Source organism: Typopeltis vanoorti, chromosome 21 (assembly GCF_054136105.1).
Source record: "Typopeltis vanoorti isolate ZY-2024b chromosome 21, IOZ_Tvanoo_1.0, whole genome shotgun sequence".
Lineage (NCBI taxonomy): Eukaryota > Metazoa > Arthropoda > Arachnida > Uropygi > Thelyphonidae > Typopeltis > Typopeltis vanoorti.
In genome coordinates, this window is record NC_143569.1 from 13,776,454 (window position 1) to 13,795,546 (window position 19,093).

The 19,093-nt window shown below is 36.9% G+C and overlaps 1 protein-coding gene across 2 annotated transcripts in view; it reads left to right on the forward strand.

Annotated features, from left to right (window-relative positions):
• The window catches only part of LOC150094635 (uncharacterized), a 73,279-nt gene that overhangs the window by 38,739 nt on the left and 15,447 nt on the right, over positions 1 to 19,093 (forward strand). Inside the window, exon 3 of one of the 2 annotated variants that reach the window (XM_090410905.1) lies at positions 1,944 to 2,027. The exons of the other annotated variant lie outside the window; for it this stretch is intronic. Within the exon in view, the coding sequence (XP_090267031.1) occupies positions 1,944 to 2,027 (84 nt within the window). The remainder of the gene's footprint in view (positions 1 to 1,943; positions 2,028 to 19,093) is intronic. 2 annotated transcript variants of the gene reach the window in all.

Consider the following 19,093-nt stretch of genomic DNA (forward strand, 5'->3'; position numbering starts at 1 on the left):
CTTTCTTACTTTTGTCTCTGTATTCTGTAAGAATAAAAGCTGACTTATTTGCCAGGAACTTTTGATATGCTTTCTTCTTTTCCTTCACTGCCTCTTTAACTTCCTGTGTCCACCAGGGAGTTCTGATTTTTTTTATCTTTGCACACAACCTCACCACATATCCTCTCTGGCAGAATCAATCAATGTTTCCTTCAGAGTTTACCACTGAATCTCCAAGGTTTGATTCCTGTTCTCAAACTCTTTCATTTTCTTTTCAATAATATTTCTGTATTTTAGTCTACAGTTCACATCTGAGAGCTGCTCAACTTTTATTCACTTTAAAACTTTCTTACATGTTATTCTTTTCAGTATGAAATTCAATTTTATCCTGCTCAAGACTAAATAGTGATCACTTCCAATTTCAAATCCTCTGTACACTCTGGTGTCCTGCACCAGGGAGAAAACATCACTATCAACAATAACATAGTCAATGAGACTTTTCTTATTCCTAGCCTCTTCTCTCCATGTGAATTTGTGCACATTTTTATGTTGGAACATGGTGTTAGTAATAACCAGTCCATGCCCTGAGCAGAAATCCAAGAGATATTTGCCATTATTATTAGCTTTGCTGTTTTCTCCAAATTTTCCCAAAATATTTTTGTATGTCTCACAATCATTTCCTACTCTACTATTTAGATCCCCAACAAGGACCAACTTTTCCTTTTTCATTGTGTCAGTTGCTTTTTCTAAAGCCTCAAAAAATTCCTCCACTTCTACCTTAGTAGAACCTTCTGTGGGACCATAGGCACAAATAAGTCTCATTGTCCAGTTCCCCATTCTCATATTTGCCCACATTACTCTACTTGAGACTGACTGCCATTCAAGAAGATTAGCCTCGTATTTTGTGTTGAATACTATGGCTACTCCTTCTTTTCCTTGATTGTCATTGCCTGAATATAACATTTTGTATTTATTGCTCAGAAAGATCTCACCAGTTTTTGTCTTTTTTGTTTCAGTCACTCCTATTATGTCGATCTGTCACCCCTATTACTCCTATAACGGCCGATCACGCGTTATCGCGTGGACGTCGCTAACTAAATAAAAAAGTAAAAAAAAAATTGGCCACCACACGAAATTCCAGTTTTCAGCTTGGCAATTAACCAATAAGAATACAATTTGGTAGGCTAAATCCCAAATTGCCAGCCCATCCTCTTTCGTTCAGTATCAAAGTAGATACCGAACAGGGTGCACCACGTGAAGGTGAGAATTGGACATTAGGTCAGAAGTCCTGGTCGGTTCTCCGCATTCCTTTAAAGGCTATGTGGAGGTCTCCTCTCAGTTATACAGCTTTGACCCTTAAGCACTCCCCCCCCCCCCCAAAAATAATGATAATAATAATATATGTATATATTATATAAAAAAAGCCCGAGTTTTTTCAAATTAATTCTCCCACATTGCCAACCCCCCCCGCTCCCCTTTCAACACCATAACAGCAGAAGTATGCATACCGCAGTAAGAAGACAGGCAACTACATCCAAGAAAAGGTATGTACAAATTTTCTTCTATTATGCTACATATATTTGTCTCTAAAATACATCTGCAATGATCTAAGAATTCTTGAGTAAAAAGCCAATGAAATTAAAAAAAGGGCACTCCTAAACGAAAGCAGCCAAAATAGCCGTAATAATAAAAAGTAATGCACTTTCCTTAGGAAGCACTCAAAACTTCAAATCCATAGTCTATATTGAGGTTTTGCTTTTCCCAAGATTGAATGACTCTTGATTTCTGGAAAATATTCCATAAGGAATATTTCTTCCCTTAACGATTTGATATAATTATAATATGCAGATGTACAAGGATCATGGTTGGAATCAGATTCCTAGTACATGAAAGATGGACACAGATTTGCATGTTTCCTGTGATATAGAAAAAACTGATACCCATTTTTTTTTTTTTAATTTCAGGAAAGCTTTTCCTTAATAGACAGCAATAACTGGGTTCAAGGAGTGGCGAAAGGAGACAGTATGTTAATTATTTTAAAACTGCAGGTTAGTTTTAATATATTTTTAATTTTTTAAATCAATCTCCTCAGAAGCCTAATAACCTGCAGAATATGTAATGCTCTCATTAGGCTACGGTTTAAAAAAAATCCCAAAAGCCTGCTCTTGAGGCCAAATACTCTTAAGTTTCTAGTATTATTCGATTTTAAAAAATTATCAGAAAGAAATTTTTGCTTGATTAAATCTCTTTTCGCACTTAATTTAGGTATCATAAATAATATACGTGCAAACAAAGTGATACTGGGAGACTAATGCTAAGCCTAAAATGGTTTTGACCAGTCCTGGTTTGCTAGTATTTTTATTTTTAATCACAAAATACTGTTGGCTTACAGTATATTAGCATAAGTACAGTAGGCAGGCTAAGGGTTAGATAATGTAGATAGCTCGATTTCGTGGTGGAACATCTTTAAGCATTTCATAAATAGAGAGGGTTGTGGTCTCATGGGGCTATGAAATTCATCTATCACTTGAAGTCACTCAAAAATATCCATGCCCTGATTTCATCCGAACCAGCCTGTTAGTTAGAGATGTGGAAAAGTTAGTCATTTAATTAACCAGTCTGGCATATAATGTAAGTAGATAAATTCAGAAATTTAACATCGGTCAGCGTCATCACAGGAGGCTTACGAATTAATCAGTATAGATTTCTCCACACTCGATCCACATCGGACCGCTTAACCAACATCACCCGCCATTGGATGTTATTATTATTCCACAATTCTAGGACGAGTAAATCTAGCAAAGAGGCCTACTTACCAAACTGTCATCTGTGATTCCTTTTTCCACTCTGTAATTAGATTGCTGGATTTTTTTCTGTTCATTCATTATGTGTTATGGTGGATGACTTCCTACAGATTTTCCCTCCGGTGCTGCATTATTCCAGGAATCTGTACATTTTAATTCCTATGCAAAAATGACTTATTTCGTCTAATCTCATATACATCCGCACCTTTACTGATAACAGTGCAATTACTTCCTATTTTTCGACTGATAATCCATGTACTGCTCAAACATTCCAAACTTCCAAACTTCTGTAAGGCATGATTTCCTTGATTCTCTAGCGGGATGAAAATAACTTTGTCTTTTATTTCAAAATACCCTGCGTTGCTTATCACATGCAAGATCCCAGTTGCCTCTTCTCACCCACGATAATACCAAATCTTCAGACAAAATCACATATCACATCTCAGATTAGCATATATCGATATCCTCTCTTAGTACAAACACTTGATATCTGTAGCCTCTTCAACCTCCAGAAAACTTAGTGTCATTTTTCGGCTCAAGCCACTGCTCCTCATATACAATCGCAGCTTTGTATAAATACCTACTCTGCCTAAAAAACTTCCAAAAATACGCTGTGCTGTCCAGAAGAGGACATTCCGGTTTAATGATTACACCTCTCAGATTCATTTCAGTCACTTACTCATGGATTTTCTGTTTCTGCTTTTTGCTCTTATATATACTATCTACCAATAATTGTCCGAACACCTGTGTTATTTGAATTTATGGAACATTCTAGGTTTGTAAAGAATGTCATTTATGGGCTGTCACCAATGTGACAGCCCACATCCACCAGCTTATCCATACGTACCATTGCCGGTCAAGTGGAGCATCCAAAATCAACGGTCGGCGATATGATCAACGAATGGAGACATTCTGGCATCATTAGTGCAGGAAAACACCTAGGCGGGCACGAAAATGACTGACTTGGACAGGAGGGTGTTAAACCTGGCGACATACAGACTGGCTACAATCGGCAGAGACCATCTGTGATGAGTTCCAGCGCTCCAGTAACACCATGGTGAGTACTAATGCTGTACGAAAAGATATATATTTACTGGATTTCGACGGAAGAGCAGCGGCATACAAACCGGACATCACAACAACGAAGAAGGCGGCTCGTCTTGCCTGGTGCAAAGAGCATGTGAACTGGACAATTAACCAGTTGAAAACTGTAATCTAAAGGGATGAATGAAGATTCATCTGTTTCTAGCCTGATGGCAGGGTATGGGTGTGGTGGCAGCCTGCAGAACGCTTATTAGCATGGTGTGCCGTACCCACAGTAACGCTTGGTGGTGGAGGAGTAATGTGTGAGGTGCATTCAGCTGGTTTGGACTAGGACCACTGGTTGTTGTTGTCCAGAATATCAGTACCTTGATATTCTGGATAATCAGGTGCTGCCTATACTGTGGAGTTTTTATGGAAGACCCGTGTTACTATCAAGACGACAATGCCACAAAGCTGCAGCTCTTATGGAATAGTATGAAGAGATGGGTGTTAAACGGCTGCTCTTGCCTATGCAGAGTCCTGACCTCAACCTCATCGAACACCTGTGGGACAAATTGGAGCGGCGATTGAAGTCCAGAGCAGCACGTCCTCGATCTGTCGCTGAACTCAGCGCTGCTTTGATAGAGGAATGGAGACAAATTCCACCTGATGTCTGCCGCACATTAGTGGAAAGCCTCCCTCAAAGGATGCAGGTGGTGATCAAAGCCAACGGTGTACATACGTTTTACATTTCCTGCGTGTGCGGGAGAATAAAAGCTGACGTTTATTTTATTTTTTTATTTTTATATTTGAAATTCGAAATTTGCAAATCTGTCGATATAAGTTCTTAGCTTCGTTATACCTTGATATGCCAGCTTAATGAAAAATTTTTCTTTTGGTGGAATGAAGCAAAATTTCCATTTCATTGTAGCGCCTTTATTATTATTATCATTATTATTACGTGACACGTGCCCAATAAACCGCACATGCAAGGTCGGAGGGCTGAGAGTAACTTGTCACTTTCAGTCCTCCAATAAGCGGGCCATGGTCACGTACCGGGCGATGAAATTCGTCTCTACATTAAGACTTTCGTAAATATCTATACCTGTGGAAGGATTCGTACCCGTAACCTGTTGGTTGGAGGCTGAATACGTGAACCACGCGGTCAGCTAGACCGGAAACATATCTTAATATATATGTAATATGTTTAACTGCACCAGTGGCTCTTTGTTCATTTTATTCACTTTTATTTATTTATTTATTTGGTTTCTAAATGATCATTTCCTTCCAGATGCTTTCTTAAATATGTCTGAATAAATCCAGCCTGCTTTTATCAAAATTATTCGAATATCCATTTTTTCCCAGAACACTGAGCAGCAGTGAGAAACACAGTCGTAAACTAAAGTATAAAAGCAAATTGTGTACACAAAATCATTATATTTGGTACAATACTGCAAATCCATATTGATCACGCAATATTATCACGCACTGCCATATTAGTCATTAATGAGTTTGTTCAATTGCAACAAACTTATAGTATACATAACTAACTATAACTGAATTCATTAAACGACAGAATGTTGAAAAATTAATTCCAGCAGTAAGGCTCATCATATACGAGAAAAGTGAAAATGAGAGGAGAGCAGTTTTGCATTCCTAACATCCGGACTAGTGGATTTTCTTAAACAGGAATTGAGGCTGTATATAGCTAAAGATTTGTGCAAGAACATTTTGTACTCTACAAATATTAGTCAGTTTTAATGTGTTCCAGCAAAACGTCACTCTAAATAACAATATTGTTTGACATGTAGTAGAACATTTGAGATTCTACGAATAGATCTAATTAACTTAAAGATTTAAGTAAAGTATATGAAACGTGAACTCTATGTATCCTGAAAGGAATAAGGAGGACCGATCAGACCTTCTGGCTTAGTGTCTAATCCTCAACTCGTGAGACGCCCTGTTGTTAGGTATTCACATGGTTATTGAATGAACCAGGGTAGTCTGGTAGTTGGGGAATTAACCATCCAGATTGTATTCCGTGTTTTCCTAAAACAAAGAAATTATGAAATATAGTTCGCCCACCATTTCTAGGTCCCTTCTTGGCTTTGTGCCAAGAATAGTCGATTCATGCTGAAGGGGAGAAAGAAATGAAGGATGTACGAATTGGTCGCCAACATGCGAAATCACGTGCTTTCTTGTCTGTCGCTGTACTAGTACTAGCTTGATTTTTGTTGTTCTCTTTTTGCATTATTTTTTTATTATTAATTTGTATGATGGATCCAGTACAGTCAACAAGTTCTATTGTTACACGTTTCAGTAGCTCTTGCAAAAGAATATTGAATAATGTGCTGACATTCTGCGAAAAAGAATCGTCAGAAAGCCGTCTTCTTGTTCCCCTTTCTCAAGTCATAAAACGTGCAAGTGCAATTGCGGGCGTATCGGGGTCGACTGTTAAAAGAATTCGTAGGGAATCAAAAGGTGAAGGTAAGCCAAAATTTAAATCTCCTAAAAAAAAAAAAAAAAGCGCCAGAGTAAAGAAAACCATCGAAACCGTTGCTTTGAATGATTTTGATGTAGACGTTATAAGAAGAGCTATTCACGAATTTTACGTATTCGAGAAAAGAGTGCCAACTGTTCCGAAATTGATTCCTGTGCTTAAAGAAAAAACTAATTTTCCTTGGAAAAGAGAAACTTTAAGGAAAATACTTCATGAAATCGGATTTTGTTTTAAAAAGTCCCAGAATAAAAGGAAACTTATCATGGAGCGAAGTGACATTGTTTTATGTAGAACGCAGTATTTGCACGTATTAACACTCTACGTACATTTTTCCAACTGTTATACAAGCAAAATAGTTACACTTTAAAAACAGCAATGTTCGTAAAAGAAAAGCTAAATTTTCCGACCTGTAATAATAAACAAACTCAGTTTGTTTATTATTACATCCCAGAAGACAGACTGATTACCCTATTATCGGAATGGATTCTCCTTTTTCTGACATGCGCAGTAGTTTCGAGGGACCTCAAATCGGTGGGCGAACTATATCACACCTGCTGGGGCATTGCCAGGTTAAATAAGGTATTTGCAGATTTCATCAAGGAACCAGGGTGAACAGCGTAGTCAAGCCAATACACACTCAAATTTACTCTCAACAGAATTGAAGGTAGGCACCACAACCTAATTTTCTGATAATTTTGTATCAGAAAATAAGGAAAACTTAGAGAAGAATTAAATACCATGCTCACCTACAGCAGCAAAAAATTTAATCCGACAACTCACATTTTAAAGAAATATTTTAATATCATGAGAAAATAAGTGCAAAAATTAAGCTCCAACTTTACCTAATAATTTGTGTTCTGTTCCTAACAAGTTCATTAATTCGTTTAGGCATTGACTCTATCAACGTAAAACATATTGTTCTTATTTCTGTATCTCGAAACCATACTTTCATAATGGGTTGTATTAAGTTATCCTTCGTATCACAATTTAATTTTCCAAGTCTCTTTTTCGCTATGGCCCACTAATTTTTTTACTCTCCTGACACTCTCATTAACCACAAATCGGGGTTAATGTCAGGAGAGTTATCTGGAGACTGAAGCAATTGGATGTTGTGATTTTTGAAGAACTCTTTTTCTTTTTTGAAGCGTGGTATGGAGCGATATCCTGAGTGAAATTGGAGGACGAGTCCTTTCTGGATCTGTTGGACCACTCTTTTATCCAATATGTTTATTTATGCATTGGTCACTTTTCATCATACTGTGAACAGCCACAAGTGATCCTGGACCGTTATGTGTGAAACAACCAAAGAACATCTTTTATCTGCGTGTTTAGGAGCTTGTTGAAGGTGGGCGGGATAAGTCTTCTCAACTGCTAATTTGCAAACATAGGGTACTCATTCTCCTTGGATAAAGAAATGACTTTCATCTGAGAATGTGACCTTCTACTTCTCAACAGTCCAATTTTTGTAAATGACCCACTGGGGCATCTTTCTCTGCATAGCCTTCGTCAACAGTTGTTTTTGTTTTGGTCTGTGGGCAGTGCTCCCTGCTTCCAACAGTCTTCAGAGGCTATTATGTCAGAAACATTAATGCCGCTAGCTGCCAAATCTCTATTTAAGTCTACAGCAGGCAATCTTAGACTCATTTTGCTTTTCCTAACTAGTAAGTATAGTTTTTCTTTTTCGCCCACTTTTCCTTTTTTGTCAGGAGAAAAGATACTTGTCTCCCTAAACCTCTTTAAAATTTTCATTAACAGCATCCAAACCCACACTACACTAATTGGCAATTTGTCTTTGCGTCATGGATGTTTGTTGAGAAAGGGTACACATTTTTGAACGCTTTCCTGGAGATGTATCCATTTTATAGTACAGAAAATTTATAAAACACTACAAATATCAACTTTTTTACACTACTAAAACGCACAACACTATTAATAAACATCATAAAGACAGTTAAAACACACAACACTCAACCAAAATAGTGCACTAAAAACCGAAAAACCAGAACTGAAACAAAAATAAAAAACGTGACGAAAATTCTTCACGATTTTGATTTTTGTTTGATTCTTGTTCGGATTAATTTATTCGCTAATGTATGTTAACGAGTATGAAGTATGAAACAAGTAGGATACTGATAAATACTAATTATGAGATGTTATATTCAGGCAGCAGTGATTACTGCAAGGAGGGAATATCCACTAACACATTTTTATTCTAAATGGGAGTAGACGAAGCCATTTAGCCTTAATTAACTTTTGAGGAATAGGGAAGCCTATCTCCACCATAGCCATGTAGCGCCTCCGTAACTTGATCAGTTTAGATGAAGTTGTTTGGTTGGTTGAAAAGACATGGGACAACCATCACGCGGACTAGCTCAACATGACTTATATGAAGACCATCTCATCAAACTGGAAAAAAAGCAAAGCTACTGCACAAAGACTTCCTAGAACTCTGTTCCCACATGCGTAAGGATTAAAGAAACTTTCCCTCGAGCCCTCATAAATTATACAAATGTCAACTTTTCTCTATATAATGAACAAATACAAAAATCCCTCAGGATTCTTAGTTTTCTCAACACAACATCTTATGATTTTAACGTCAAGATCGTTAACGATAACAATTCAAGTCAAATATTTTGGCCTTCGTAGAGCCGGTTTCAGCTTAAATGAACTGAAAATATCTAGCGAAAATAAAATAAATGTAATCAGTAAGTTCGGCACTCTAGAAGTAAAGGAAAAATCTTAATAAACTCCCGGCTGACATGATGATCCACAACTTGTCAGATTATTACACTTTCTGACAATGAAACCAAAATTTTAAGCAAAGGCTTTAATTTCGCAATTACTCTCGAAAACATTCCTTGCTCATTGATTATAGTAAACATCGAATTCTCCATCAAAAGCTCAAAATGAAGCCGAGGTTATTTGATGAGTGTATGCTAAAAATGCACGCACTCACCCTCCAAAAAGTAGCATATCTCAAAAGGCAACCTTCAGAAATCTAAAACTGGACAAAAACTTAGTTATAATAAAAGCAGACAAAGGAAATGCCACAGGTATCCTTAATACAGATTACTACAATAGCAATAAAAGAATTATTGGATACGTCAACATATATTCTAATAGTGAAGGGTCCTGCCACATTTATTTTTTTTATCGATGTGATATTGTCTAACAGACTTTTAACCATAAGTCTGTTAGACAATATCACAACCTGGTCGACGGAAACTTTTTCCACATTAAAAATCTTTTACCTGCACACACACCAAGGCTATATGGATTCCACAAACCTGGAGCTCCGCTTCGACCCAGCGTTGATACTAGAAATTGCCACACTTATAAACTTGCTAAACATTGAGCATCTGAATTCAAACAAGCATATAAAGTCACCCATTTTCACTAATATTTCACTAGTCCTTTCCAAAATATTCCCTCTTCCCCGATATTTGCATACTCTTTAAAGGTAGTTTAGCTAAAAAAAAATCGGGGTAGGTATTTTAACTAGAATAAGTAGATCTTTAAGAACTGAAGGTAGGCTTCCCCACTTTCATCCTCGTATTGCTAACTTGCACATGGAATTCATTGAAACGTTGGCACTTAATTCATCCCTCCTGCAAACCCAAAATATGGCCGAGGTATATATGATGTCTTTGCAATTTGGCCACGTGGCCAAGAGGCTCTTTCTAACTTTTACAAGTCTTTAACAGTACCCATCCAGAATTACCTTTATGTTGAAAAGGACTCTGGCTTTCCTGTATACCTTAGTTATAAGGCAATCAGATAGGTCCCAAACATGCTCAGTTTGTCGGAAGCCACACACACACACACACACACACACACACACACACACACACACACACACACACACACACACACACACACACACACATACATGTACGCGCGCGCAGGCGCAGATACAGGGTGGCCATAATTAAACTTTCCCTATTCAAAGCATTATGTAGCTCGATCTAATAACCGGAATGTCATCAAATTTGGTATGGAGATTAATCAAGACGGGAAGAAAGATTTCAAGAAAACAAAAAAAAATTATTTCGAAAAGTCGCCGATAGGGGAATATGTAAAATGTATAATAAGAATATGTATAACATAAAAAAAAAAAAGCGTTGAAATGGACAGAAAAATGAATAACAAAGACTAAACAAAATAAACCTTTATGTGCTTATGATAGCAATATAACATTTAATATCAATTTAATTTAGCACAATAATTATGATATTACAGTTACTGGAGCCTAAGTTTCGTCACAAACCTGTTGCACAACTCGAACACTTTGAGTTCATCCATGAGAAAAAGAAACCTGGTTCAATGTAGCCACTGTTCTCATTGGCTACATTGAACCAGAAATTGCTTCTGGACCAGAAATTGCTTCATCTACACAGCATTCTCAATAGCAGAAAGTTATATATCTGAAGGGAATGTTCGTCACAGTCCGTGATACGTTGTCCTTTAAGGCTGCCAAGTTCGAGACACCGCTGCGACATATGTTGGCCTTCAGGTAATCTCCACAGAAAAATCGCATGGAATAATATCAGAGAAGCAAGATAGTCATGCAATCGGAAAGAAGCGATTAATCATTCTTTTTTCCGTGAAATGATGCCGTAGAAGCTACTGTACTATACTGTACTGGTCGTGCAAGGTGGAGCGGTGCTCCATCTTACAAAAAGTATCTCGTCTAGATATCGTCGTTGCTGAAGCTACGGAATGACAAAACTATTCAGCATATCGCGATATTTTAGAGCGGTAATAGAACAAGTTACTGGACCTATCGGAGTGATGTCCTCAGAAAAAGAATGGTCCTATTATTAAACTTGCTGTGAAGCCATATCAAACGGAAATTTTTGGTGAATGGAATGGGAGTCCCTGGAGCGCATGGGATGGATGATTCGGAAGCCAAAATTCGTCAATTTTCGGCGTTTACAGTCCCGTTGAGATAAAAATGCACGTCATCTCCCACAGAATTTTCGAAGGCCAAGCATCGTCTACTTCCAGTTTTACCAGAAACGTCAGAGCAAATGTCAGTCGCTTATCATAATCATCGTGTAACAGCTGGATGCGACTGATCTTTGTATGGATAAAATGTAATAATTTTGCGAAAGACTTTCCATTCCATGGAATAAGGCATGTCGTGCTACTCCATTTGCGCTGCTAATAGCAGCAACGTTTTCATGTGATCTGTCTACAATCGTGATGGCAACTTCTTCAATTACTTATGGTGATGTAAAACTCGATGTTGCTTGGAAATGCCAAAGCGCTTTACATCGATTTTTACAGAGGTCAAGTCTCATGAGATTGTTACAAAAATAACCTTGTTTGTCTCTATATATTTTATGCTAAATATTAATGTAAGTAACCATAAGGGAATTGGCTGTACTTACTGCTTTAACAAAAATTTCTATAATGTAAAAAAAAACAAAGAGATGGACAAGGTTCCGCTGCCTGACAGCATAAGATTAAAGGAATGCACGGAGGAGAAGAAAGAACGGGTCGGTCTTAACAGAAAAGCAAGGAGTCGTGCCGAATTCTTCGGGGGTTACAACTCTTGGCGCAAGGTACCAGAGAACATCAAATAAAATGGGACTGAACCTGACATCGTGGTGCGCAGTTATCAGAGTCGGCAGTTCGAGGCAGAAGTTTCAGAAGTAGGATCCAGAGGACCAGACGTTAAGGCGAGCCCACGCAAAAGGAAAAGTATGGGAATGATGAGAGAACAGCCGATGTAAATGCCAGAGGCAGTGTCCGTCGGATGTCCTTTTGCTGCGGTCAACTGAAGCCAAAAGCAGCAGAGCCCGAATGCTGAAACATCTTACTTGAGCTTTTCGAGTACTGGAAAATTGCAGTCCAAAGCCCGCCAATATCCCGACGAATCGCCTTCTGAAGCAAGTCTCTCCAGACGGTAGCTTAAGGCCCGAGATGAAAGGAAAAGCATAGAGACTTTAGTGCAGGACCTTTGGAAGAGTGTGTGACACAGAGCCTCTGTAAGTTTATTCCATCTTTTGTTGTACATTCCTTTTGTAATCTAGGAGATATGTTGTAGATGGACTGATAAGAAATAGTAATAAGAAGTATCTATAAGAGAGTCCTCTGATTTGTTATTAATTGGAATATAATTTGTGAGATAACTTGGCATAGCTAGCTAACCTCTTTGTGAGTAAATTAGTTTCAGTAATTTGATTTAATAAGCAGAGAAGTAATTGAGTAATCATTGTGTAGTCATTTAGTATTGAAAAGGGAAAGTTTGTTTATTTATGCTAACGGATAGGTAGAGAGAGTAACCTTCCAATCGTTTAATGAATGTATTTTGTTATTAATGTAAATAAAATGGGTTTTTATTATATGTCAAAAGAGTGCCGCCTCATCTTTTACTGTTCCTAAAAAAAACTGGATCTGTGAACGGGAAACAACTAAGGCATTAAAAGTGTAGTTCTCAAATTTGTTTTTGATGGACAGTCAAAAGACAAGGCACAAATTTGGCTGTAACACGATTCATGCATAAATTTTGGATAAGAATCTCATAATAGACAGTTTTTGAAATGTTTACTACTTCAGCTACCTCACAAACAGTTAAATTCAGAACCACGACTGTTTATGTAAACTTTGTTGATGAAAGTTATGCTAGTAAGAGAGAGAGAGAGACAGAGATCTAAAAGAGACTCAGTAACGGACGTTTTACTGAGTCTTATGCCGATATAGAAATACTGGTGGCGCAGTCTTAACAAATAAATTTTCCAGTGTTCACAGGCATATGACTAGTAAATATGAAAGGTGGATAAACATAGTACGCAAAAGAATGAGTAACAGAGGTACGAAAGCAAAAAGCCCATATTGCTATATAAAGAATAAAGAAGATATTACAAATAAAGCATTTAAACATCATATTATTACAGTGGCATTGGTTTCCGTGCACTGGCAGGTCGAACTTCCAAAGATCTTTCTTCAAACTTCCGAGTCATCGATCTAACTGCGTTAGCTTACAGAGGACATTTACTCAAGTTCTAGCAGTTTCTAAACTCACGAAGTACGGCTATTCATTGCATTTGTTAAAGTAAAATAACTACAAATAACACGCAATAAGTTAAAGTGGGACTTGTTGAACACGATTATCAATAGGAATGCATTTGTGAAGTTTTCCCTTTACTTTATAGCTCTCATTATGCCAGCAAAACAGGTGTTCAACTTCGTCTCATGCAAATTTTCGGTTTCCTGGACTACAACAGCACCATATTCTCCTACCTATCGAACTAATTAATTTTTTCTCGGAATCCTTCCTGTGTTTTGATTAGTCTCCTTACCAAATTTGGTGACATTCCAGTTGTTAGATCTAGCTGCATAACGCTCTGAATAGGTAAAGTTTAATTATAGCCACTCTGTACTTACATACATCACCATCATGTCCAGAAACTTTGGATTTTCCAAACTTTAGCCTACAGAGCAGAACGAATTTCGTCCTCACCACCTGAACTGCATCTGGAACAATAGTTTGTAGTTACACTTTTTGACAAAACAGCTACAAACAAAAAAGCCTCGCCAAATTCCTTTAAAAAGGGTAACAAATCCTACCCTCCCTTACAATAAAGATATAACAGATGCACTCATGTCATTCTTGAAACAACACAGAATCAAAATAGTCTATAAATCTTAGGACAAAATCTCCACTTTCTTTAAACAAATTAAGGATTGCCAGGATCTTCTCTTTCCCAGGTGTCTATAATATTCTTGTTAATGTGGGATCCAATACTCGGGACAGGCATGATTGTCTACCTTAATAAGAAGAAAATAATATAAAAATTATATTTGACATGGACAACCAAAAAGCGGACTTGATTAACATATCTCGAATAAACACCATTTCATCAGATGGTAAAAAAGCAAAGCTACTACGCAGATCCCAGTTAAAATCGCAGAGACTGTTTTTTAGAAGTCACTCATGTGTTACAGAACTGAACCAATTTAATTGTAATGGAAATGGTGGTTTAATTTTACATAAATTTTGGAGTATCTCCCTGTTCACCCACTGGCAATACTAACAGAATATTACCGCAAGAGAACGCCACTGTCGTACTCCATTCACCTTACTCTTCTTGCTCTGGAATTGATTTTAATTTTGTCTTCACTGAATATATATCTTCAGTGAGCCTTTGATAATGCTTGCTGGAGCTGGCGAAACGTCAGATGTAGATATTTAGTTTATTAAATATACTGTATTTGTTTCACTCCTATTTCTATGTAGTTTTACTATGTAGAAATAGGAGTGAAACAAATACAGTATATATCCATAAACTTCAGCATTCATCTGTTTTGCTCATCGATGTACGTTTCCAAAATAGGGCATTATGAACAGATGCCAATCCATTTTAAAACTTCAAAACGTAATCTAATTTGAGTCCTCAGATGCACTCTTCTCTGAAGTGTGTAAGATTTTGACTAATTACAAAGAGCATAACACACACAGTCAGACTTTAAAAAAATATTCCTTATCAATACTGCAAGCTATAACTGTAAAAGAAACGACTGATGACCTAGCTAATCCTAACTACACGGAAGATTTTTTTTGTCGTTTCCTCTTTGAAAAGGTGTAAACGTGTCGCACAGTTATGTACCTTGGATAAGGATTAGAAAAGGAGTGTTGTCGAGGCTATCAGGTGAAAAGTACTGTTAGAAAGATTTGTAATTTTTGTTGATTTATTGTGTTTTCTTAGATTTAATTGTGTATTTTTAGTATATTATTGTAGTTTTAGTGTAATTATTGTACTATAGCATTTTATAATACAATTGCAGAAATATTATTAGTTTTTACTACTCTTAAAAATAGCACGGAAAACTCCTCATAACAAGGCAGTGTCTAAAGTTCAAGTTGTCGCTACTGAGGAGAGAGTTTGTCATGATGAACAAACGTACTGCTTCAGTGATGATGATAATTTATCTGATGATAAGTTGACATCAGAAATATCTCGATTAAAAGAAATTATTAGAAAATCGACCAGGGAATTGGAAAAGGTGGAAAAACTTTTGACTCAACTTAGACAGGATAAGAAAAAGGATCAGAACAAGAACAGGCAGGAAAGTACTGAACTTGGTAATCAAAATATTAATAACAACAGTGTAAGTCAGTTAAAAACTAAGAAAAAAGCGATGATATGGTATGGCGACTCAGTTTTAAAATTTGTGCTTGCTGAGGGAGTCACCAGTTCTAGATTCCCTGGAGCGAAAATTAAAAATATGTCAAACGTAATTAAAAACCAAAAAAGAAATGTAACAGAGATGGTAGTTCTGGTAGGTACTAATAATTTAAGTAGTAACAAATACTGTATAGTATGAGAAGATATGAAAGGTCTGTTGGAAGAAACAAGGAAGAAATGTGTGAGAGTAAAAACTATAGGATTACTACCCAGATATGACAGTACTGAGTTAAGGAGGAGGGCGATGATAGCAAATGATTTCACTCGCAGGCTATGTAGAAGATATGGATGCGAATCTTTAGATGTGTGGAATGTGTTTGATGGCAGAAAAGACTTGTATAAGCAGGATGGCTTGCACTTGAATTCCTTTGGCGTCAGAAGCTTGGAGAAATTGCTTCTTGGTATGAGACCTAATGAAGAGAGTCAGGAAAACTAGATCATCAAGGGAGGAATGGGAAAAATGGGTGTGAAAATTCAGCTATGGTATGCAAACGTGATAAAGATATGAATGTCGTCGAACATGGTTACGAATGTGGCGAAGTGGTGGAAAAATATACTTTGGGTTTGGACTTTTAAAGTATGTCTGGGGGATGGGGGGAAGAGAAAATTCTAGAACGAGACCAGATTGCATTCCTAATTATAAGAATAGGCTAGGTGATAATTTATTTTGTCTATACACAAATGTCAGGAGCATTAGAAACAAAGGGGTTCATTTCGTTGCTTTATTGAATACAACGTGGCCTATGATTGTTAGCATTAGTGAAACCTGGGTATCAGAATCAGATATGGTAAGTGGGATCCAGTGTAATTGGTATACTATTTTTAGGAATGACAGAAGAGATAGCAGAGGAGGAGAGGTGCTACTAATGACATCTGATGACTAAGTCTAGTTAGGGTAGAAACACAAGAAAACCATGATGTTAACAATGTCCCATGTAGCAGATCGTTTGAGTCTATCTAGTGTGAAGTGGAGGTTAACAGAATGAAATATATGGTGGGTGTTGCTACAGGCCTGGCAGCGCAGTTGCAGGGGACGAATGCATCGCCACTTTAGCCTTATGGGTAACAAACGAATGATCATTATGGGTGACTTTAATTTTCCAAACGTTGATTGGGTAGAAGAGAAATCTCATGATATGAAAGAAGAGATTATTGAATTGTTGCGAGAAAATTTTCTCAAGTAGCATGTGAAAGAAGAAACTCTAGATCAACACGGGATTTGATCATAGCGTCAGAAGGGTCTCTGTCAAAAATATGGCTATTTTACCACCAATTGGTGACAGTGATTATACTGTACTTTCTAGGGGAGTATCTAATTGTATTGATGCTCCGATTAAAGCAGGTTACATGCTGAACTACAGAGCTGGAAATTATTATCAACTTCGGAGAATACTATCGTTGGTCCCATGGTATCAGTTACTGAATGGGATTTGCTGACATTTTGTCAGCGGTATCCCTAGTGTTCGAAGAATAAATAAACGGTCACTACCCGAATTGTTCTTCAGACGATCTTTTACAGAAAGAACTACAATATATAACTTCTTCCTTTCTATCTAATGGTTATAAGAATTGCTTCATTAAAAGAACTTTGAGTATTTTTAATATGTCTTCCTCTTCAAACACAGAAGAAATAACACGCATTACTATCCCTTATGTACAAGGCATCAATGAACGTATAGCAAAATTTTTAAAACCACTGAATATTTGTGTTGCCTTTCGACCGTTTAGAAAAATCTCCACCTTTCTCACTTCTCCTAAGGACAAGCTTCCGCATCTTAATCATCCAGGTGTCTACCAGATTCCGTGCTCTTGTGGATTATCTTATTTCGGACAAACGAGAAGATCTGCCTCTATTCGGCTAGAAGAACACCAATCTTATATTGAATACCTTAAACCTGAAAAGTCTGGACTTGCAGAACATGCCATCTTCACTAGACACAGAGTTCATTGGAGAAAGACAAGAGTTCTTCACAAAAGTCAGTTTCTCATGGAACGCCTTTATAAAGAAACATGTGAAACTCTACTTCATTCTCCTAACTTAAACAGATCCGACGGCTTACGTCTATCCCCTTTATGGGAGATAGTACTTTACAAATCAGCTAATCTTTCCTAACTTTTTATTGTATTGATTTTTATTTATTTATTTTTATTTTATTTTATTTTTAGGAAAGTTATTGACCTTTTTTAGTTATCTTACACCAGCTACTTAGGTGGCGCTTTTCGGAATTGTCAGTTATTGTTTAATTTGAGCTTAATGTACTGAAGATGCCTGTTACACCCAGGCGAAAATTATACTATTAAATAATCTTTGTACGTGTGTTTTTTCCGTTATTAATTTTGTATGCATATTATATTAGCGGGATTATGCTACAAGAAAGTGAGGAGGCAAGGGATGTTGGCATATTGGTTGACGGGAATTTAAAATTCAAAGGTCACATAGCAAAAGTTTCAAACACAACTCAAGGATAATTGCGATGTTGAAGCGAACCTTGACATATAAGGATAAGGAAGGCATTTTGTCTCTTTATAATGCTTTGATAAGACCACACCTGGATTATTGTGCGCAGATTTCCTCTCCCGGGTTCCAAGGGGATAAAGAAGCTGTGGAAAGGGTGCAAAGAACAGTTACAAAGGTTATATCCGGATTATGGGATTTAGATTGTGAAGACAGATTGCGAGTGCTTGGATTGCAGACTGGTTAAGAGGTTAAAGAGGAGTGTATGATAGAGGTCTATAAACTTTTGAATGGGTGTTATAGGATATCAACCGATGAAATGTTTCGTTATATGGAAGGTGGGGAAACACTTGAGGCATCCATGAAAGTTAAGTTTGTTCACAGTCAAGAAAGGGGTAAGAGCTAGGTTTTTCTCCGAGAGAGCAGTAAGTGGAATAATTTGCCCTTAGGGGTAGTGAGTGCATCTAGTGTGAATGACTTTAAGGAAAGATATGATAGCTGGTTTTGGTGATTTATAACCTCCCTCGATGAGTCCTTGACTCCCTGGAGGTCTCAGATTTTTTTTTTCGTCTTGCACGCAATTTTTTTTTTTTTTTTAAATGTCAAAGTTTATTATCCTCATCACAAATTATTTACAAATATATAACTGAAGTATTACTATCACATTTTCTGTTTACTGCAAGTATTCATTACAGAATGTTAAGTAAATAATGTTAGATAAATACTAATACTACTCGGATGTAATGTCTCAACTGCATCCTCGAAGGGGACACGGTCAACTGGGCGATGGCCAAGTGGGCGACGGAATAAAAGATGAAATGTGCAATTCTATTCTGTTGATCTATTACTGGGTAAAAATGAGTTAAAAGAACGGTATAAATAAAAAAATTGAAAAATCTTGCTTATAATTAAGTTTATTTAAGTTTATTTTTATTGTGTAGAATTACGAATTGTATTGAAGTCATATTGAAATTTCGGTATAAACATAATTGAAGACTTGATTGAATTGAAGAATTGACATAATTGATTCGTAGAATTACGAATTGTATTGAAGTCATAGAATTACGGTATAAACATAAAATTTGAAAAATCTCGCTTATAATTAAGTTTATTTTTATTGTTTGAAGAAGTATTTCTG